The following is a 24287-nucleotide window of genomic DNA, read 5'->3' on the forward strand; positions in this document are numbered from 1 at the left end:
CTAGTTTCTGAGGACGTGCTTCGCACGTGTATTCTATGTGAATTTTTATAGATATGTTATAATGATAAAAATTTTATGGAAATATATATGTAAATTAATGAATAATATAATGTAACAATTACAAAATAAGAATAAAGACTTACGCAATAAAACATTCATAAAAAAACTAAATTAAGAAGTCTGATGGTGATAAAAAAAAAAGACAAAAAGAAACAGATTTAATAAAGATCCAATGTAAACATTGTTCTTATAAGACTGATGTATGTATAGATGAAAAATAAGTACAAAATTAGTACATAACTCTTTGAGTTCTTATCGACTCCTTTCATATCCTATCAAAATTCAAGAGGTTTCTTCATCTACTTTAACTATAGAATGAAAATGATAGCCTAATAATCTTGGTAGGGGTTTCATGAGATTAAAAAAGTTGAATTTATATAGATAGAATAGAAGGAATATCAAAAGATATATTAAAGTTTTAGTTTAAATATTTGGAGGTTATGAATATGAAAAGATGAGAGTTATGAATATTAAGAGTATAAAGTTGAATAAGTAATTGACAAATAATAATAAATAAATGAAGAATATGAAAAAAGAAGTTAAAATTAGCAAACCACGTAGAAAGAACAACTAAAGTTCTTATCACGTAATTAAGCGTTAATGAATTTAAATTTGTGAAGATAGAGTCATTCTTTAATAATAATCGAGAGGACATTATCAACGTGTGTCTCCATTTTGCATATTTGCACCCTTTATATTATTAAATTCGTTATTTATCATAAAGGATAATACTTTATCCACATAAATTATATTATTCATGAAAGAGGATAAATATAGCAATTTAGTAAAGACTTTTTTTTTAAAAAAAAATTATAATTATTATATACATATAGATTATAGATGATAAATATTAATTAATTGGATATTTAATTAGAAATCAATCTTTAGAAGTCTAAAAGTCATTAACCTTTTAATTAAATTTATACAATTAAATATTTAAGTATTTTATAACAATTTAATTTATTGAAGGAGTAAAACTGTAATTCAACTTTCAACTTTTTTTGTTCATGCTTTTAGTAATATATGATATGATGTATCGATATTTGTACAAATACGGTATAATTGGATATAATATGATATATAGCTATGTCCCAAAATTATACATATAAATAAGTATTGCATTATTTGTGAGAGTTCGGCCACTTGAAGAAAAGACATCGAATTATACAAAGTGCCCCTAATACTATATGTTGACACAATCTGGTTGGGGGCATTTTTTAATTAAAAACATAAAAGATTATACTGAGCAAAATGACGTTGTTTAAGTACGAAATGCATAAGAGAAAAGACCAATACGACCCTGACTTAAAAACTGGCGAAGTGATTTCAAGACAGGCTACACGGGCCGTCTAGAGCACCACGACCCGTCAAGTGGGTCGTGAAAATGATCTGCTCGATAGGGCTTCATTATTTTGAGCATTACTTTTACTCCGAGCTTGGAATTAGGCAACTTCGATGGCGTTGTAAAGAAGTTTGAAAGATCTTTAATTTAATAGGTCATGAACCACCTAATTTTTTTTTTGTTGAAAACTATATTTATTTGAAGTTGACCCAAGCTCAAAGTCTGACAAGCCTATTCCACGAGTCATTTAACAGCTCGTGTGAAGCTCAACGGGCCGTTTAGGCGACCATAGTTCTTCACAAAGGCTTGAGGAGTTCTAAGCCTCTTTTCACGGGCCACTCCACGACCCTTGTGAAGTTCCACATACCGTCTAGTGGTCCGTGGTCCTTCACTTTTTACTGGATGCATAAAGTCCACGAGCAGGGTGACGGGTCGTGGTCCTCTTCACGACCCGATGGACCCCTATGTGGTTTGCCCTTTTCTCTTGTTTAATCTTGGTTCTGATTTTTGAGGTGTTACAATTATTTTACTTGATATGTTTTCCGTCATCAGAATTATTTGTTTTATTCAGTCATATTACATACTCGTACATTCAATGTACTGATGTCATTCGACCTGTATCTTTTTATGATGCAGATTTAGGTATTTAGGATCATAATCATACATTCCATTGAGATCACTTCATCTACTTGTCAACTTTTGATGAGACCTCCATACTTTTGGAGGACTATATTTTAATTGTTCTATAGCAGTAGGATTTTGAGGCGTTGAGGTTCTTGTGCCGACATCAATCTTTAGATAGTAGAGACTTCATGGACATGTAATTTTAGACGGTTTCAAAAAAAATTCTCAGATATTATATTTACACTTACTAATTATATTAAGTATTCTCAAATGTTCTTTAAAAAGTTCAATAAAAGTTTTAAATGCGAATATTTTGGTGTCAAAGCAGAGGAAGCTCCATTTCTATATCATATATAGTTGATGCAATTCTCGTGATCATCGTGGACTATTTCCTGGTAATATCGTCTGATTAGAACTATCCATGTTGAATTGTTCCAGAATTTAATTGGCATTTGTGTATGAGTCTGGATGAATGCTGTATAGATCCAACTGTTCATTTTCATCCACTAAGCAAACAGACTCGTCGTGTCCTTGTTGATCATGTGTCCAAGGATTTTTATTGAATTTCCTTAGACGTTCAAGCCTCTCTCAGTAATCTCGGCTTTAGAATTTTAAACAGACGATTCTCCTTCATTGCTATGAGGAAAAGAGTTGCTAAATTTCTTTCTTCTTGTGTTCTTTCCATGCAAAGTGGTTCTTTCCCCATTAGAAGTTCTGCCAGGACAACTCCAAAGCTGTAGACATCGCTCTTCTCAGTTAATTGACTTGTGTGGAAAAATTCAGGATCTAGATATCCTAATGTACCTTGGACTAGAGTTGTGACTTGTGTTTGATCTAATGGAACTAGCCTCGATGCTCCAAAATCTGATATTTTCACGGTGTAATATTCATCTAATAGTATGTTAGCAGACTTGACGTCCCTGTGTATAATAGGCTTTGATGCAGCAGAATGAAGGTATGCAAACGCGCCAGCAGCTTCTGCACCAATCCTTAAACGATTCTCCCACGATAACCAGTTACTAAGTACTCCATCTTTCTTGTAAATATGCTGGAACAGTGTTCCATGAGAAACGTATTCGTATACTAGTAAAGGAACTTCTGCTTCCAAACGAGGTTCACCACATTTCGATGATTAACTTGAATAAGAATAGTCACCTCATTAATGAATTGTTCTATTTGGCTGTCATCCATCATTCTCGACTTTTTGATTGCAACAATGAGTTTATCAGGTAAAAATCCTTTGTAAACCGTACCATAACCACCTCGTCCAAGGATTCTGTCGTCTGTGTACTTGTTGGTAGCTTTCTCTAGCTCCTACGCAGTGAAAATCTTGGCAGATCTACACCACCTTAATTTGACGAGATTTGTTGTTTCATTAGTACGCCACCATTTTGTTGGAAGAATTTCTCCCTAAGCCTGATGAGCTTCCTCTTCTTGAAGATAAGGTATACCCAACTCGAACCAATAATTAACGAGAAGAAGCCAAATCCCAAGCCTACATTTTAATTAGAGTAACCAGACTCTTCTTGAAAATCAAATAGTTCAAGAAAATTGATACAAGCAAAGCCAATATGGTACTGATGGAGGGTAAAAAGTGAAGAATACAGTGTTTATCGATGAAAAAAACATACCAAAAGAAACCTTAATGACGGGGAATTGAGAGTTTTTGGCAGTATAACCGCGTCCATTTTTTAGGCCATCACCATAGTACCCATGAGGACAAGTACAATTGAAGCTTCCCGGTGTATTAGTGCAGATCTTTTCACAGGGATTGGCTTTTGAATCCGCACATTCATCAATATCTGAATTAGGAAATTACAAAAATCAGCTTAAAACAGAGTATTTTAACCATATAGATAAGTTANGTGCAGATCTTTTCACAGGGATTGGCTTTTGAATCCGCACATTCATCAATATCTGAATTAGGAAATTACAAAAATCAGCTTAAAACAGAGTATTTTAACCATATAGATAAGTTAAAACTCAATTGTTCATACACGAACCTACACAGCCTGTGGCAAGATATGGATTTCCTTCGAATCCTGGATAGAAACTACAACGATATCCTCTCAAACCATTGTCGGAATCTACACCAAAGCTATTTGCTTTACAAGCATAATCATTTCTTTTTCGAGCATCTACACATGAGCTCAAATTCCCAATCACCCAATCTACGACTAAAGGAACAGTATCAACAATTCTTTGCACCAATTGGNGCTATTTGCTTTACAAGCATAATCATTTCTTTTTCGAGCATCTACACATGAGCTCAAATTCCCCATCACCCAATCTACGACTAAAGGAACAGTATCAACAATTCTTTGCACCAATTTGGGATCACGAAAATCTGACAAGCCCCCGAAAAGGAACCTATCTTTTTCACCTAAAAAAGCATAACCACAAGGATTATATGACCAGGCTCTATGATGATTACCAAAACTATATAACGAAAATTGATAATACTTTAGACCCTTGGGAAAATTGATATCCTTGTAGCACGTCCTCTCGCCTTTGACATAACGAGATGCAAACACTAGTGGCATTGGCGCTGAACTTTTCACTCTCAGTGATTGAAGAAGCATCGTCACAGCCTAAGACGGTGAATTTGTTTAGTTCAGAGATAGTGAAAGGACTGCTACTAGTTCCACCAACACTTGCCCATGCTTCCACATCATACGTAACATTTCCTAGCGAATTGTAACATTTCTTAGCCACATATGTAGCTATACGAATTTGAGTATCAGAGATGTCGTAAATGTGAAGATCACCTAATAATGTTCGAGGAGGGTTGAATCAAGTGTTACAGTTGATTTCAAATCGCACAGCCTGAATTTTTTCCTATTACCAAATGGATATGGAACTGTTAGATTTCCGCATTTCTTTTGGCATCCTGGCTTGGTAACGTTCACACCTTTCGATATGGTTCTTGGGACGATAGCCTGAGTGGTGTTGACATCAACAATAGCCCAAAGAGACACAACCATGCAACGCGCACACACATCTTCCGATGAATGATTAGGGAAATGTATGATACATTTGTACTAAAAGGTTTGAGACATGCACTTAAAACTGAATATTTGAAGCTAAAGGTAATGTTCTGTCAACTCAATGAATCATCATAAAATTAGGGTTGTTGAATTCATAAATTCTAAGAGTAACTCCAAAGAGAAGACCAAGTCAGAGAGAAGTTGAAGTTAGTTTCAAGCTAAAAGTTGTCTTAAAGCTATCAAAATCAGCTTATTTCTTATCACTAGTGTTTTAAAGCAAAATACTTTTGATATTCTGTTTTATGGCAAGGTGGTAAACATGCCATTTAATTTAGTTTCAGCTCATATTTATATCATTCAACTTTGAGTGCGTCCACAAAAGAATTTAAAATTAACTTTAAATTGAATATCTCATGCAACTTAAAAAGTGAATAATATCTCAAAACAATCTGTCCAATTAGCATTGTGTTTAAATGATGGATGAGAAATAAAGTTGAAAAGGTTAAAAGTGAAATAAAATTTAAGAGCACATTAAAAGGATTGTACATGTGGTTGGCCTAAATGAAATTAAAGAAAACATGCTATGTCTAATGTCTTTTACACCTATGTGACAGTTGTTTAGTATTTATATGGTACTAAATTCTAATTATATCTCTTGGCTTCAAAGCTTACTTATGCTTTCAACATTGTATAATTGCATAAAAAACAAAATGATGGAATGGCATGTCAGTATTGCAATACAAATCAATTTTAAATACAAGATGGAGGAAGTCTTCTTTTATATTTTTGACATGTCACAACATTCATTTATATTAAGAGATTGGGGTAAAAAAAAAACTAGTTTTGTTTTGCCTTATTTCTTTTTCTTGTCTGACGTGCAAGGCTATTCCCCTAAAAGATTATTATGAGGGTTGGCAAATGTCTTAAAATAGCAAGATGCATTTTTACCGATGGTGTTTGGAGAAGATAGAGTATACACACTGCTTCTTAGCAATAACAAAATTAGTATGTATCCTTCACAATCTCCTATCTAAGGTCATGTCATTGCGTTAATCTAAAGTTATGCCTAAGGTCATACCGTCGTTAAAATCACTTCTCGCCAATGAAGTCATTCAACTTTATTTTGTATCAATAAAATCACCCAATTTAGAGATTTTCTTTCATAAGTCACTCAACATATCTCTAAAAGTCACTCTACTTTTAGTAATTATTTAGTATAGTCATTCAACTTTATTTTGTATCAATAAAATTATTCAAGTTATAGATATTCTTTTATAAAGTCACTCAAACAAATATATCATATATATATATATATCTTCACTTCTAAGGTTAATAAAGCTTTCAACTTAGTACAACAACTCATTTATGCACTAGCAACATGAATTAAAGAAAAAAAACAAAATGATGGAATTCCATGGCATGTCACTTTTTGCAATACAATTTTTTTATATTTTAACATGTCAAAAAGTTCATTTATATTAACATAATAATATTGGGGTATAAAAAAATACTAGTTTTTTTTTTCCTTATTTGATTTTTCTTGTCTGACGTGCAAGACTATTCCCCTACACGATTAAAAGAGATGGTTGGCATGTCATAATCCTGTGTCTTAAATATTAGGATGCATGTTTTTGTGGCCCCCTTCATTCTATTGCCTCCAAAATATTCTCAAAGTATTTCTATAAAAAATTTATAATTATATTTTTAAAATAGAGAAATTATTTTCGATAAGTTCTCAGTTCAAGTGAATTAAATCTATTGATTGCTATATATTTATAGCAATTAATACGAATTAGGTAGTGCAAAGGATACAAGAACAACAAAATAATGCAATAATAGCAACACAATAAGTCACAAACGATGATATAAATAAAAATTAAGAACTACAATAATATGGTTAGTATAACCACAAATAGAAACAAGCCTTAACCCTCGAAAAACAAAATGACCCACCATTATCTACTATCTTGTAACTTAGTATGACTCCTCCACAGCCTCCTATCTAAGGTAATGTCATCGCGTTAACCTGAAGACTGAAGTTACACGTAACGTCATGCCGTCGTTAGTCTGAAGCTACACCATGTAATGTCTCTAATCATTAGAATACTTCTTCAACCCAACTCTATCTCTCCTCATATCCACTGTAACCAACCTCTCGCACCTCCTCAATTGGACATCTACACATATAATTAGTATCAATTAAATATTATAATTTTATTCTATATTATCATGTCCCACACTAATCATCATTATTTCTATGTATTTCAGCAACTCTCTATCTATACAAGTTGTACATCTCTCTCATTCACCAGTCATGGTTGACCTCAAAATCATAAAACTAAGTTTGATTTTCTTTCTGATCTTCTCAGTTAAATCAAGCCCACCTGAAGATCCCATAAAATGTTCACACAACACAAATTTCAACTGCACCATTACAAACTCATACGGGGCCTTCCCGGATCGCGCGATTTGCAAGGCATCTCAAGCTATTTTTCCAACAACAGAAGAAGAACTCATTAGTGTAGTAGCAAATGCAACAAGAGAAAAGAGAAAAATGAAAATCGCAACTCGATTTTCTCATAGCATACCTAAATTGGTATGTCTAGACAATGATGATCAAGACCACGGGTTACTTATAAGTACAAAATATCTAAATAAGATCTTGAGAATCGATCAAGAGAACATGAGTATAACCGTTGAAAGTGGGGTGACATTGAGACAACTTATTAGTGAGGCGGGTAAAGCAGGGTTAGTCCTGCCTTACGCGCCTTATTGGTGGGGTTTAACTATTGGTGGCTTAATTGGCACTGGAGCTCATGGAAGTTCTCTTTGGGGTATGGGAAGTTCGGTACATGATTACATTATGCAACTTCGAATCGTTACATCAGCTGACGTATCGTATAATTATGCTAAAGTTCGTATATTGGAAAATGGTAGCTCTGAGCTGAATGCAGCTAGAGTGTCACTAGGTGTTCTTGGAGTTGTTTCACAGGTATGTTCTCTGAGTCGTTTGACAGAATGTATTAGATTTTCTAATACAGTAGCATATGGTGTAAAATTAATACAGAGCAAATCATAGTATAAATAATACAAGATATTTGAATAAGCATGATTAATGATAAAAACCTATTTTCCTGTAAATTTTCATACTAATTCCAAGGAAAACCCTCATGTAATTCACAGTTTTCTTGTAGTGAGTTGTGTTGGTAACTTGAATTGTTACATAAGTACACTCAAGTAATATAAATACTTAGATAAGTATGTGTGAAATAAAAATTTAGGTGACATTGAAACTAGAACGAGTGTTCAAACGTTCAATTACTCTTTCCGAAAGGGATGACTCAAACTTAGGGGAAGATGCAACTACCTTTGGGAGACAACATGAATTTGCTGATTTTACATGGTATCCGAGCCAGCGCAAAGTTATTTATAGAATCGATGATCGAGTTTCTCCCAACACTCGTGGCAATGCCCTTAATGACTTCTTTGGATTTCGCTCTACACCTTCACTCGTTCTCGCCATTTTAAGAACTACAGGTAATTAATTAATTGTTCATAAATTGCTTCTAATGTACTTTCTTTCAAATTTATCGTAACATTTTTGATACTAGGTCATGACTTTTAACTCTTCTTTCTTGATTCACTAGAGGAGAATCAAGAATTAACAAATGATGCTGGTGGAAAATGCTCAAGTGCCAAACTAACTACTTCCACATTGAAGTTGGGTGCTTATGGATTGACAAACAATGGTTAGTCAATTCTTTCATATTGTGCTTTAACAATCTAAGTTGCATCGACTCTTCACTCTTGATGATACAGCTATATCAGATTCTTTAAAAATACACTACTTTTGAAGAATCCGGCATTGTACCTGTTGATGTTTTTTAAAAGAGTCAAAGCAACATAGTTACGTATTGCATTTTCTCTCAGGTTTTACCTTTACAGGCTACCCGGTGGTTGGCTTACACAATCGAGTCCAAGCATCAGGAACATGCCTAGACAGTCTAGAAGATGCAACAATCACAACATGCCCATGGGACCATAGAGTCAAAGGTCTATTTTTTCACCAAACAACATTTAGCATTAGCTTATCCAAAGTCAAAGGTTTCATTGAAGATGTTCAAAAACTAGTTGTTTTAGAGCCTAAAGCACTATGTGTCCTTGACTTATACAATGGAATCCTCATGAGATATGTTACAACTTCAAATGCATACTTAGGTAAACAAGAAGATGGTTTGGATTTTGACATCACATATTATAGAAGCAAAGATCCAATGTCCCCTAGACTCTTTGAAGATATTATTGAAGAGGTAGAACAACTAGCATTTTTCAAATATGGGGCATTGCCACATTGGGGTAAAAATAGGAATGTAGCATTTATTGGTGCAATCAACAAGTACAAAAATGTTGACAAATTTTTGAAAGTTAAACAAAGTTATGATCAATTAGGATTATTTTCAAGTGAGTGGACAAATCAAGTTTTAGGGTTAAAAGAAGGGTTGACCATACTCAAAGAAGGGTGTGCACTAGAAGGACTATGCATTTGCTCTGAAGATATTCATTGTGCCCCAAAGAAAGGTTACTTTTGTCGACCAGGCAGAATTTACAAGGATGCTAGGGTGTGTACTCGTTTATCGTCATGGTAAAATATTTATGTGGATAAGTTATATCAATGGTGTATGCATGCAGAATTTTATATAAGCAAAATTAGATACTGAAAGGGGAAAAAATAAATACATCAATGAAACAAGTAAATCTTAATTTAATACACTTAAATAATTGTTCTCAATGAGTGCTTTTTTAAATACCAAATATGATCTATTTATTGGATGTGAAATCAGCTTACTACATAGAGAATTGCAAGAGCAGGTTTACGTTGATCAGCCCCCTTGTTATATTAAGTATGACAACGAACATTAAGTTTGTAGACTGAGAAAAGCACTATATGGGCTAAAACAAGCTCCACGAGCTTGGTAAAGTCGCATTTGATGCTTATTTTAATACGACATGTTTTAGAAAATGTCCTTATAAGCAAGCATACACTTTTTACTAAAACTAAAGATGGAAAGCTTGTCATTATATGCTCTTATATGTAGATGATTTAATCTGTACTGGAATGATCATGTATTGGTTGATAATTTTAAGCAATATATGATGACCGACTTTGATATGTCAGTTCTCGACTTGATGCATTAGATTCTGGGAATTGAATGTAAGCAATATATTATTGATGATTGAGTTCAAAAGAAAATAAAGTACATGAGAACATCCAATATGAAAGAAATTACAGATAGCCAGAAATGAAACTTACAAAACACACAAATATCATAGTGACATTTTATTTTGGATCACCGCGGGATCTTTGTATTGGGTACTAATGAAGATTTATCTCAACTTATACTTCATTCTGATCTTCATGTCCGTGTGCTAATATTAGTCCAAGGGCTAGTGAACTTTCTTAAGCTCTTAAGTTCCATAGCCACTTCCTTCATTGTAGGCCTATCTTCCCCGTACAAGTGAAGGCAACTCTTAATGAGCTCACCGATCTCTTGAAGTTGCTCAACATCTCCTTCTCTTACAACTCTATCATCAAGAATTTGTAGTAATCTATTATTTTTCATTGACGAGACAAAATATTCCACCAAACATTTGTCCTCGTCACTTGTGCCCCTCAAAATAGGTTTCATCCCTGTTAAAAGCTCCACAAGAACTACTCCAAAACTATCACTTCTGTCTGTCAATTGAGCTGTATGGAGATATTCAGGATCCAAGTACCCTAAAGTTCCTTGAACCAATGTAGCAACATGTGTTTGTTCAAGAGGGACTAATCTTGAAGCTCCGAATCTGCAACTTTTGCTGTGTAAACATCATCCAATAATATATTGGTAGATTTGACGTCTCTATGAATTATTGGCATGGATGCAGATGAATGAAGATAAGCAAGTGAATTTGCAGTCTCAGAAGCAATTCTCAACCGATTTTGCAAAGATAACCAACGCGCTCCATTTTGGTTGTGGATATGCTCCGAAAGAGTTCCATGAGATATATATTCGTAAACCAGTAAGGGAACTTCAGCTTCCAAACAACATCCAAAGAGTCTAACTACGTTTCTATGGTTTACTTTACTTGCTTTTTAGTAGTTTTTAATAAAGACTCGAAGCTATTCATTGTCATGAAAATTTCCAGTCACACCCTTTTCACTACATGTAGATTTATTTTGACTAGCCGGGAAAAGGGTCCGACTACTAGTTGAATTTTTGTGTGCAACAGTGTCTAGCTTTTAGTTGCATTCTCGTTTTCAACTTGCAAAACACGCTGCCCAAAATTTTTAACATGAGATGTATCCATTGGTTTTTGTCCTGAATCCATTAATTTTGCCCTGAACCAACTCGTGGTGCATCAAACCCAACTCTTGCTGTTCTCCTTGCATTTTTAGTTGCATTAGACATCAAATTCAACCCAACTTCTTTTGATTGCACCTCATTAGTAGCAGTCTGTTGGTTATTGCAATCATGATCACCTTCGTTTTCAGTAGTTGTTTGAACACCAATGTTACTTGTATCAACATCCATTGAGTCTGCACGATTTTGCTCAGAAGTGGTAGCAACCAATTGCCAATCTAGAGAAATAGCTTTACTTTACGTTGATCGACTTCTACGATCTTTCTTTATTTCTATCGCATCACCTTGATACATTTCACTATCAATAGTACCTTTTTAAGCAACTTAAATGGTATCATTAATTTGTTTGTTAATTTGATTTCTTTTTGAAATCAAACGACAACTATCTTCATCTTGACCTTGGTGCTTACAATAATTGCAATACAAAGGTAGATTATCATATACAATCTCCAGAAAACTGCAAGCTTATACAATTTGGAAGCTTTTTCATTATATCACATAAAACCTTGACCCTAGCCGTGCTAGGTCTTGACTCGATTTGAATAGCCTTATCTATAGATATTAGTTTCCCAATTGCCGATGCAATAGACAACAAAGACTTATTTACAAACAAATCCGGAGATAAATTCGATAAAAAAACAATTCACAGCTAATTACTGCCCCCTTATGGGTGGACCCGATCCAATAATTATTTTCCAACAGATAGAAACAAACAAAGGAGATAAGGCAGAACATTTTTTTTAAGTGTTTAATTTATTCTTTAGGAATCGATAAAAGTGTTTAAATTTGTTCTATGTGTGATGGAGAATTTTCCAACTGTCATAGATGTAGAGGAATAATGGAGTTCAATCAAACTTAGAATATATTCTTTGATCAACCACTTAACCAATAAGCCATCCCTTTATTACTTGCTCTTACAACTCTAAAAAATTTACACATAACCATCTGTTCCCACACACATTTACAGCTCTGACCTTTTGGTCCGCAGTTGATGTGGTTGCTCCTCTACTCGTACTGTTGTGAATCATGCAGAAATCGTCAGCTCAAAATCTCGTAAAACTGTCATCACTACCACTAATTCTTGTTCTCATCTTCTGTTGTTTGGTTATGATGGTTTCAGCTAGAGGTAACTCTTTTGATACTAGTTTAGTTGCAAAGCTATATTTAAACTCCGTCTATTTCAGTTTGTTTGTTTGATTTTGACTTGGACGAGGTTTAGAATAGTAAAAAGAATACTTTTAAATCTTCTGCATCTTAAACTAAAAGATAAGTAAAATGTATCAAATAGAGTTGTCGTTTAGTTTTAGATATCCTTTGGTAATTCATTTGTAAAGACATTATTCAGGCTCTCATGTGACTAATCCTGGTATTGAGTCTGATGACGATGCTATGAAGCAAGATGAAACATCATTGAGGAAACGATTAGAGCCATTGCATCGCGATACAGAATACAGACTAGTAACAGCATCTCAGGAGCTGGAAATGGAATTAGCAGCTATTAAGTCTAACAAGACGTGGTTATGGTCGCAACAGCAACAGCCTTTTCAGCTGTGTCTGGCTTGCAAGTGTTGTGTGTCCGCGGCAGAGGCAGAGGCAGAGGCAGAGACAGAGCCCAGCAACTGTACAAGTTTGCCTTGTTGCTTTGTTATAGACTGTCAACTTCCTAATAAGCCTTACGGAGTTTGTGCTTTTGTACCTAAGACTTGTAATTGTACCTCTTGTGCTACTCCTCTGCTCTAAGCCTAAACTAGACGTATTTGAAATTTATGAATTTCTTCGACCATCTCAAGTTGATTGTGATTGGATTTAGAGTCAAATATCTATAAATATTTTGTTGATTTCTTAACATATATGTACATAATACACCGTATGTAGAGTTCACGTGAACGCGTAAACGAGCTGTTAGATCCTCCCCAGCTACCTATCAATACCCTCTTTACTTTCATCCCACACTCAAACAAACTCAATAACTAAAATGTCATGTTTTTATACCCAAAAAAAACAATTAAAATTTAATAATTCTCTTTTTACCCTTAAAAATATATGAAGTGATTTCTAGTGATACAAATTAATAAGTATTTTCGACTATAAATTTCAAGACATAGTAGTAGGATGCATGTAAGACTCCAATTAAGACATAAAACTTTTAATTGATTCTTGAATTTCTATTGATGTTAGATAAATTAAGACTACGTAAGTACCTTGTATCATTTGAAAAATGACAAGAAATCATAATAACTAATAAATTAAAATATTTGAAAAATATATAAACATTTTGGTAAACTCTTAAATTTTTATATGTGTCACACATAAATTAAAACACATAAACAAATTATTTATATTATTTCAATATAATACACAAAATATATTATAAATTACAATAAATAACAACTAAAAATATTTTTGAACCATCTATAAATTTTTTGAATAACTTTCTAAATTTCAATTATGTCACATAATCTGGTATCTAGTGTTTTAAGATTAAGTTTCACATCTTCAGGTTTGTTAAGCCGCTCTAGTGGTAATTTATTACTTTATGAGGAATCCACCTTCAGTAAAGACAAACAAGAAAACAACAACAACTGCTCACAAGCGGTATGATAAAGCATTAATCGTGATATAATTAGAGATTTTAAATTTGAGCTATAAATATTAAAAAGAAAATGTTATTCTCTGAATATAGAGCCTTATCAAATGTGAATCTAAATTAACCAAATTTCAATATAGATATTGTATGAAAATCTTTTTTTTTAAAAAAAACCTTATATAGATAATTAAGAAGAGAATGATCATGTATAATTACCAGGACTGACGTCAAAACATTGGGCTACATATCGTTCGATATTTACTTCTTTTGTTCTAAATTATATGATATTATATTTATTTATTTAATTTTTAAATTACAAAAAATTTAACTATTAAATTTGTAAAAAAATTTACTATAGTGACATGAAGAATAGTAATTTATAATACTTTTTGAATATTTAAATTTTAACTTTAAAATATTTAATTAATGTAATTTAATTTATCTTTTAACAATTATTTTACTTTTTCACTTTCTCCCTAAGAGTTTCCTTTCATTTTACTCATTTGATAACTTAGAACACATAACTTTAAATATGAAAATAGTATAAAATTTTTATCATTCGAGCAATTTTCTTTTGTCAAGCTCAACTATCGAGAGAAATATTTTAGCTAGGTGACTAGTTTCAAGCATCTTGTTTTTAAAGTTTTTTGGTAGATTCTTGGGTTTTTGTATGGAAAATGTGTGAGCTGTATTAGGTAATTAAATAGTAGAATCCAAATTGGCGTTGGTTAGAAAGCAGGACGCTATATAAGCACATAGACTTATATTAAATTTATAATTTTATTTTACTATATCAACATGAAAAGACTGGTAATTTATCTAATACTTTTACGGTGGTTTAATTGTAATAATTGGCTGGTAATTAAGATTGCCATGCATGTTACTTTTATTGTGGTGATATTGTTTAACATTCAAATATCTATAAGTTTATTTTTTTATGAGTTAAAATACGTGTAGATTTTCTTTGATAATGGATGATGGTGAGATTCAATTTTAAAATTTTTATTTACTCTCATATCATTATAAAAAATGTATTTTATATTTAACTCAATTGTAATAACTAACTTGAAAAGCGGGAATCACTAAATCATGTAAACATACCACACATCCTATTAGAATAACGGAATTTTCAACACCCTTACATATTTAGACCTAAATATCTAAAACGTGAACAATATAATTAAGAAAGCAAACATCGAGAAACTAAGAATTAGATGCGCTTATTTTGTATCCTTCAAAAATTTAGGGTGGGGAGAGAGAAATGAGAGAGTGAATTACAATATGAAAAATCGAATTCTCACCAATAGAGTGAAAATTCAGGTATTAACCAACTAACTAAGCTACTCATATTCTTTTGAATGAGCCTAATTATATTCTCAACAAGGTTAATTTTTTGTGTTCTTTCTTTTTTTCCTTCCTATGTTTTCGACCAAAATATATAGGGGGATTACTCTTCCAATGGGCAACTAACCTATACCATTAATCATTATTTGATTAATATAAACTATAGAGAGATCTATACCATATTATTATTATTATTTTATGTAACTAGGAATAATGGAAGTGGACATAAGGCCAGCTGGCCCTACCTCAATTTGATCCTGATATTTAACATTGTTAATAACCACTTGACTTAATACCATCCACTAATAATTTCTTATCGCTAATTAAACAAATATAAATTAGTTATAATATAGGTATCTCTTTCCACATAAATACATTACTTCTTGTAGCATGACCAATAATCTTCCAATTAACATTCTTAATTAGAATAGTTAATTAATGTTTTGCGTACTAAGTTTATAACACATTCGAACGCGACAAAGACTCGTCATCTTCCACTATGTTTAGATCAAAAAATTAATAGAGAGATTATATATATTAATCATATTATAAAATAATAATAATCTTGTTCAAATCTTATTATGTTTATTAAGAGATCAAGAAGGGCAAGCATACTACAACCATCTTACTTGCATACATGTCAAAAATTCATCCTTCATATCATCCTAAAATTTTGCGACGCAAAAAACGTCTTGTTTACAATAAAGACGATGATCGCGAATATAACAATAATAATCGTCTTCCTCCTCGTGTAATAACGAGTAGACCACGAGTTGATTCTCCTTCTATTTTTACGGTTTGGAAAAAATCGAGTATGAGTTTCCAAGGTACGGATGGGTTCACGGTGTTCGATAAGCAAGGGAGGTTAGTTTTTCGGGTTGACAACTATACCCGAAGGAAGAACCGGGCCATCGCTAGCCGCGGTAGCCGATCCGGTGGACTAGTACTCATGGACGCACAGGGTAAACCTCTCTTAACATTGAGACCACAGGTACATAGAATTCATCTTCATTTCGTGTTATAAATCAAGACTAAGTACATCGATAACTCTTTTTAACTTGTTAGTCAATTTCAATTTATGTTGATGTGTATATTAAAGAAAGTGTCATTTTATTGGACTATGTAATGACACTTTGAAACACGTAGGAATATGTTATATATTATAGATTCATGTGCTAATTGCTACTAAACTAGAACAAACTATAGTTCAAATGTTTAATGAAATTTACTGATAAATTTAAAAGGGTATAGATATTCAATCATTACGAATCATATATATATACTGATGCAATCTTTTATACTTACAGATGAACGCGCAATTACAATATGAATGGAATGGATATAGCGGAGGAGAAGATGATGATGGATCCACTCCTTTATTCGTAATGAGAAAACCTCCATCATCTTTGTTTGCGATGGTGGGAGCAAGCATGACGACTACGTCATGCCAAGCTCAAGTATTTGTTGGCATGGACATGAAAAAGAGGCCAAATTACAGAGTAGAGGGTTCTTTTCGTAGGCGAACTTGCAACATCACAAATTCAGATGGTCATATTATAGCAAATATATCGCGAAAAGTAGCTAATGCTACTACTCACACCACTATTTTGATTAGCGACGATGTTTTTAGCTTGATGATACAACCAGGATTTGAACCTCCTATTTTTATGGCTTTTGTTATTATTTTGGATCGTATGTATCCTAACTCATACACTCCCCTTATTTGTTCTGAATGTAATTGATTTTTATCTCTATTTCCTAATTACATTGCCTTGTTAGTGATCTATCATCAACTAGGGGTACTGTACATGGTCGGGTTGGTTCAGGTTTTTCAAATATCAAACCAAACCATTTGAGTTGTGTTTAATTTTCTGAAGTAGAAAGAAGTAGATGATCTCCGTCTCTTATCACTGCAAGGTCCTCAATAAGTGCTCCGTCTTCAGTTAGTACTTTAGTGAGAGAGATGTGGAATTTCTCAGCACCGATATCAAGTAGCTCTTGTACTGAATCTGGCAAAGACATGTTCTATATCTGCTAATACTGCAGTCATCATTGGGTCCGTTTGCTCTTTCATATGCTGAATGATATTGTTCATTATTGTTGTCGTGTCTCCTATATTTGCTTTAACCATATTGAAGAATGAAGTACGATCCAAGCGTAGCAGTTGAGATATTCTTTTGGTTCTAACAGTTAAAAGTTGAGGCTTACAACAAACAATACCAACTTCCCCACAACCATCCCCTGCCTTCAACTCACCAACTACCTGATCCATACAATTCCTGTGTGATATAAGATCCACTGCTCCATTTACGAGGATGTAGAGATCCGTAGATGCTTCATATTGCAAAATGATATCCTCTTTTGGAGGGAAATACTCAGCCTTCATCTCAGAAACCAGTTGAAAGAGTAAGTCATGTGATACCCCGTGGAATAAATAGGCTTTATCCACCAATGAATAGAATAAATGATGTGAAATGGCAGATCGAATAGCTCTAGGTAATGTTTCAAGAATTTCTTGCTGCAGCAGACCTTCCGTATCTGTTCTGTGCATCATTGACAAGTGATCTAGCATCTGTTCTTCAATTCGAACAGGCAGATTATTCTTTTGTGCAAAGCTTGAATAGCATCCCTAAATTTCTGCGTCTTATTGGTTCCATGTACAACCAAGTTAGTCATGTTTCCAATAAGATATGCAGTCAGGCCGAGGTCAAATAGCATGTAAACCATAGTGAATATCATTTCCTCTGTAGCAACCGCGTGTAAGTCCCCATAGCCGGTTGTAATGGACCAATACATAGACATTACATAAAGATTCCAGATACTCCTATCATGAAGATTTCCCAGTGAAAGCATGCTTTATTGACGGCNTAGCCGGTTGTAATGGACCAATACATAGACATTACATAAAGATTCCAGATACTCCTATCATGACGATTTCCCAGTGAAAGCCATGTTTTACTAACGTCATTAATTCGAGCAGCAAGAAAGTAGTAGAAGCAGCCAGCAGAATGAACAGCAAAAAGAGTGACACATACAAGTTTGAGTACTCTAACCCCAAAGTAACTCAACTTGTTGTTTCTCTCCAATTCAACAAACATGAAACTGACTCTTCTAAGACGCCAGAGACGAAGCATACTCGAGAATCCATATGATTGAAGAACGCAAGGCAATGCTTCGTAAGGGATAGTGGATATGAAATCAAAGATAAATCCATGTTTTATATACCTCAAAGCAATGCGCTTTGGGTCATCCATCATAGTGTAAGTTGATTTAAATGTCAAGATTATATTACATATTACGTTTTTGGAAACTTTTTTTTAATAAACTCAAATATTTTCCTAAATTACGAGCGCAATCCTTTTCCTTGTAGGACTGTGACACGCATAAATTAACAGGTCCTCTGTTTTCATGATAATTGTTTTCTCAAAAAAAAGATAAATAATTATTTCCCAATAATATTTATTTATTATTAATAACAATTTAACTGACCATTGAAAATATATATGTGATGGTGAAAAAGAAAAACTTTGATGCCACCAAATTATCACTTCACTGAGCCTGAACTAAGTTGATTAGTTGCAACAAAGCTACGGACATAATTCTCAATGTAAAATGGCAAATAACCGCCACTCTCCTCTTGCAAATGGGGCAACTGTCGATGTCACCAAATCAGCTTGTATTTATGTTTATCTCTAACCTTTTCCAATCAACTGTTCCATAAACCAGTGCCCCTAATGGGACATGTTGTACATCATCTCTCCTCAGTCCTCAACTTTTTAGCCGTAGAACCATTCAAATCTTTCTTGCTTGTGTTACTTAACTTTAACAGTAGGTTTACTGTTGTAGTGGATGAAACTCAATTAACTCAGCTCGTTGATCGACATTTCTTTTGGGACCTTTAAACTTAAATTATTTGTATCCCATCCAGCATCACTTAGTTGTTGTAATAGATCAGGAAATCTATCTCTCAATTCGACCAAGCTCTGTTCAAGTCGATCAAAGATATTATCTGACCAGCCCCAGTTTTGATATAGCCAATAGGTTTGCCATATACTTCGAAAAACGGATAGGCTTGAGGCTCCTTCCTGCCGGGAAGTGAGAAGAGACGTAAGCATTGCCAGTGAAGTGAGAGTTCTGTCTTAACTAGATTATAATTAGTGCATACCTTGAATGATACAAAGACCTGAAAATCCGCTTCCTTCTGTTGATTTAATACAAGAAAATAGTTTTCCTCCTTGTACATATGAATGAGTTTCTTGATTTGCTGCAAACAATGAATCAAACATCACCTTTCAAGAATACTGTCACAATTATGATTTCTTTAAATCGTTGTACGAATCCAAAAGTTCTCTGATATCGTTTGGGACAAAGAAGGCTATACCTTGGATCTGTATTTGCCCGCATTGATCATCTCCTCCAAAGATATCTCAAAAATAATTTGTGGCCTTAAGAATCTTTCCCACAATAAGATGCTCTCCATCCTATTGCTTTCATTGATTCCTGGTCCACATGGAGTAACAGGCCTGACTTACTGTATAGAGTTGAAGATTTCAGAGAAAGCAAGACTGATTTTACCTGGGACTGTACAGTGTAAAACATGAGAGTTCACTAATATGCGAGCCCGTTTGAGATTTATCTGCACAAAAGCACAGTAACCAGAAGTCAACAAGCCAAGGAAAATTCAGAAGATTGTTGCTTAATTCAAAATCCTTGTTTCATTATCGTTTGTTGTCCTCGCTTAGCTGTTTCCTATATCTGAAGAAGGAAAAACTTTCAGAAATCTGAGAGAACCAATATATCAGACAATGGGGACCCCTGTTCTGGTCTATTAGATAGATGATTTATCTCTTGCTATTAACTTATGCTCAGGGACCAGGGTCGAGAAAAAAAAAAGATGATGAAGAGAAGGCAAAGTGTTAAAGAAATTTTAAATATTACTTGATAGTAGTGCCAAAAACATTTTGTGGCAAGTCAAATGGCTATTCGGTATACTGATAACTAAGAATAAAGTCTCACCGTGTTGAATTGCAGAACTGAAAGAGACTGATAGCGAAACCAAAGATGTAGGATCCGCACACTTAACCATGTTAATGCCAATGTAGGATAAGACTTTGAGATACCAGGTGTATCCTGCGGTACATTTTCAGAAGAAAAAGTAAGATATACATCTGTTATTATGGAAAAGATGAGGATTAATTATATTGGTTGAGGACCCTTAGAAAATTATCATTTGATGTGACGGACCTAGATTGAAACCATATAAACAAATATATGTCATACCAAAGCTAGTATGCCGAGAGAAAGACCTAGCAGCTCAGCTGCTACTTCCCAGACTTCCTCCTGTCATCATTATTAGGTTATCCGGAAATGTTACAAGGAGAAATCCATAAAATGATCAAACAAAAGAATTGAGAGAGTGAAAGGTCAAAACACACCTGAAGTATCCCGGTTATTTTACCTTTCACTCAAATAATTATAATATCAATAATTAGGGCTATGTCATTCCAATACCAGAAAAATTATCAATAACACTTTCTCTTAAGTTCAGCATAATAATTATAATATCAATAATTAGGGCTATGTCCTTCCAATACTAGAAAAATTATCAATAACAGTTTCTCTTAAGTTCAGAATAAATCATTTAGGGAGACACAGATCTCTAACCAGAACTTATAGTTAGATTATTTTTACACTGGTCATCAAACTACCACGACCTTCCTTTATCCGAGCTTGAAACCATTAATAATCTTACGGAATACCAAATACATGCACAAACTTGTAAATTGGAGCATTCAATGAAACTACACATCGGCCACCCTATTGAAGAAAGCACCGAGGGATAAAGAATACGGAACTTACAAATTAACACATTTACGGAGCTGAAAAGCTATAGTTACTATAACTATATTTATTGATAAAATTTCTTGATTCACCACAAAAGCTCAGCCACTGCAGATATAAAAAAAAAAAGGAAAGCATAGCAGCATATAACAACTGTGCTATTGAATTCAAACATCATGCTAATATCAAACTCCGCAAGTCCAGTTCACTAGATCTGATCTATGGCAGAAATATTCAAGTAATACCTTTGCTGCTACGTCTCCCAAATTTCCAGCGATAGCAAAGTGGTTTTGTATAACCCGGAATGAAGGGTCCTTTAGCCCCCTTGCTACAGCCTACTTAAAAATACAAACACTTGAGAAACATCAAAAAATTGACTTAGTATACAACTCGAAAAGAAAGATATACATCAGATTTATAGAGAACTTCTACACAAAGTGTATTGCTTATGGAATCATTTCCTAGGGATGCATGAAGACTAACTATATATTTTGTTAGCTAAATACCTTGGCAAGATTTCCAAGAGAAGCTAAAGGTAGGAAATAATATGGATAGAGAGGGGTACAGAGATCAAATATACTGCAAAAAGAAATCAACGTCATCAGTTCACGAAAACCAATAAACTTTGATGTACCCAAGAAAGACAAATATTTGTGATACCTTCCTGCACTACCAATGAAATCTGCATACATGCGCCATTGTTTAGGATCATCATCAAAAAGATTGCCAAACCGTCCACCTGGAAGACATCAGCCTTTACTAACAATTTTAATCAGACAGGTCCTTAACTCTGTTCTTATACTTATTTTAAACTACCAGACCAATGAAAAAGCGTCCAAGGGCACCAATTCCATCCTTTGAAACCCATCTGCAAAAACAATAGGACAGCCACTAAACTATAGTGCATGCTATGAACTTAAAAGCACAATGCTATCCAAGTTTTCGAGTAGCAATCAGCATGAATTATAATAACATATGAGACAAATATTGAATTCCTTAAAGTCAAGGCCACACTGCGTGAGATAAAAAGCTGATAAAAATGAACAGTACCTGATGGCAGCAGCTGAAGCAGCTGCGGAAGTTCCGGAAAAAGAGCCCACTCCAACCGCCTGATGTTAATATCAATCAGTACAGGATGAGTCCGAATCAAACTGAAAGCACGTGGGCATGGATCCAACTATCATAAAATATGTTAGCAACTCCTAAGCCCAATATAACTTGGACAGAGTGTAATAACATGATTCACAAATATACATGAGACCGAACGATTTGTAAGTTAATTAAGTAACTATATAAGACTCTGTTTCAGTAGTTTGTCAATGATTTCCATTTAGAAGGTCACAATCCTGGCAAGCAGTTGCAGGTTTTACAAGCATTTTAACATACCCAAGTGGAACTAACGGCCTGAATAAGATTGACATGCCTTTAAGAGACTTGAAGTCACCAGCGTGTGACAGATCCATCCAGTTACATTGGTTGGGAACTGAAGCAACATGTAGTCCAAATAATCATCTGAAACTGTATCTGCAACGATAGTTCATATAAGACATCTAAAGAACACCTATGTCCCCTTCATAACAAAAAATATAAATGGTCAAACAGGCGCTTAGCATGTAGGAATACAAAAACTAGAAATATAGTGAAAAAGGAAATAAGAAAGAGAAGAAGAAAATGGAAACAAACAATATGATGTTTGTTACCTGGGAAACCTGATGGTAACACAAAATCCTTGATAACCTTAGGGAGCCAAGATAACTCCATGCCAGAGATATCAAGATCTTGGGATCTACTAGTCGTGGGTACATGCTCCTCAAGAAACATTTTCATTTCAGAGTCATTGTCTATAACATACCTATCCATAGAAACCAATATTAACATGGTCAAACAGTTGAGAGACCAATAAGTATTCATGTCACTTTGCAAAGATGAAGTGCTATTCACATAGGCGGATGTAGTGTTCCAACTACCGGCTGAAATTTTTTACTTTTGACACAAGAGTGTAGGCATATATGTGAAACTACTAAAGTTTTAATAGATATTAGTTTTATGAGACAAAAATCATAATTTTTTCTAATGGTGCAGTGAGTTCAGAGCTAAAAACCTTAAGGTCGAACTCATCATGTTTACATCGTGGATCCACCTCTGACTATTCATTCTTGATTACATACTCAAACAACAAAAGCAGCAAGGAATTATTTAAGCAACCACAACTACACCCGCTATCAGTAGAATCAACACTAGTAACATCAGGAAATAATCTTGAGCAAAAAGCCAAATGGCCCCCATATCCTATCAACCAATTCCCAACTACACACCAATACTCCACGAGATTCTATTTCACTTTAAATCAGTCCCAAGTAATCTCCACATTCGACCATCATTCAATCAGCACATTTGTTTAATAGGTAGCATTCAATCAGTAATCTTAACTAATGAAGCAAAATGTCGAAAAAAGAGTTAAAAGATATACCTTTTCAAAGTTCCATTCCTGTATTTCTCCACCAGAACCACATACCCTTTATCATTTTCCCTTTAATTAAGAAGATAGTGATGATTAGTCTACAAATATGCACCATTATCAACAAACCCCCAAACCCATTCAAGCTTGGAGCTTTATTACCAATCTGAGTTTGAAAGAAAATCAAAAGAATAAAATTTACATATACCAAGATGAGTCTTGAATAGCTTCTTCTTTGCTATTGGAAGAATCAGATTGTGGAGAAGAAGTACACAAGAATTTAAAGGGTGGAGTTCTAGTACCATTAGAAAGGTTGGAACATGAAAAAGTTGAGATAGGGTTGTTGAATTGCAGAGAAAACGCCATTGCCACTCTTTGAGCTTTTGAGTGAAAATGGCAAAAGACTTGTTTTTTTCTCTATCTAATCTAAGTTGGACATTTTTTCTCCATTGAACCCCCGAAGTGAGTATCAAAGATTTCGTTTGTCACTAAAATTGAGCTTAGCGTGTTCAAAAATCGAATCGATTAATAAATAGAATTTTAGAAAATGTTAAAATGTTTTGAATTATTATTTTAATTTGATTTTTTGTTTCCAGAAACTAAAATAATTATTATGATTTTATCGATATATAAATGTGCTTTA

At 33.9% G+C, this 24287-nt stretch overlaps 3 protein-coding genes and 4 pseudogenes across 4 annotated transcripts; 3 read left to right on the forward strand and 4 right to left on the reverse strand.

Moving 5' to 3' along the window:
* Window positions 1–2345: 2345 nt before the first annotated feature.
* Window positions 2346–5084, reverse strand: LOC107029879 (annotated as a pseudogene).
* A 2186-nt stretch (window positions 5085–7270) lies between these two features.
* LOC107029833 (probable L-gulonolactone oxidase 6) lies at window positions 7271–9893 on the forward strand. The gene is made up of 4 exons (XM_015231279.2): window positions 7271–8005; window positions 8295–8550; window positions 8661–8762; window positions 8944–9893. The coding sequence occupies exons 1-4, from the start codon at window positions 7271–7273 to the stop codon at window positions 9657–9659; spliced, it is 1809 nt and encodes a 602-aa protein (XP_015086765.1). The 3' UTR covers window positions 9660–9893.
* A 504-nt stretch (window positions 9894–10397) lies between these two features.
* On the reverse strand, window positions 10398–11585 carry LOC107029880 (annotated as a pseudogene).
* Window positions 11586–12319: 734 nt separating this feature from the next.
* Window positions 12320–13214, forward strand: LOC107030562. Its single transcript, XM_015231831.2, has 2 exons — window positions 12320–12540; window positions 12760–13214. The coding sequence occupies exons 1-2, from the start codon at window positions 12441–12443 to the stop codon at window positions 13152–13154; spliced, it is 495 nt and encodes a 164-aa protein (XP_015087317.1). The 5' UTR covers window positions 12320–12440; the 3' UTR covers window positions 13155–13214.
* Window positions 13215–15926: 2712 nt separating this feature from the next.
* Window positions 15927–17107, forward strand: LOC107030785 (annotated as a pseudogene). The gene is made up of 2 exons (XR_003574573.1): window positions 15927–16336; window positions 16653–17107. The product of XR_003574573.1 is annotated as a protein LURP-one-related 5-like (transcript).
* An 86-nt stretch (window positions 17108–17193) lies between these two features.
* LOC107029881 lies at window positions 17194–18599 on the reverse strand (annotated as a pseudogene).
* Window positions 18600–18851: 252 nt separating this feature from the next.
* On the reverse strand, window positions 18852–24130 carry LOC107029380 (protein root UVB sensitive 5). Its single transcript, XM_015230779.2, has 15 exons — window positions 23853–24130; window positions 23657–23716; window positions 22887–23038; window positions 22610–22710; window positions 22237–22295; window positions 22008–22054; window positions 21847–21925; window positions 21693–21765; window positions 21432–21521; window positions 20626–20685; window positions 20362–20475; window positions 19921–19981; window positions 19727–19845; window positions 19511–19609; window positions 18852–19430 (listed from the first exon to the last, which is right to left on the reverse strand). Exons 1-15 carry the CDS (start codon window positions 24008–24010, stop codon window positions 19206–19208), a joined length of 1497 nt encoding a protein of 498 aa, XP_015086265.1. The 5' UTR covers window positions 24011–24130; the 3' UTR covers window positions 18852–19205.
* Between the last annotated feature and the right edge of the window lie 157 nt (window positions 24131–24287).

The sequence above is a fragment of the Solanum pennellii genome, chromosome 9 (genome assembly GCF_001406875.1).
Source record: "Solanum pennellii chromosome 9, SPENNV200".
NCBI lineage: Eukaryota > Viridiplantae > Streptophyta > Magnoliopsida > Solanales > Solanaceae > Solanum > Solanum pennellii.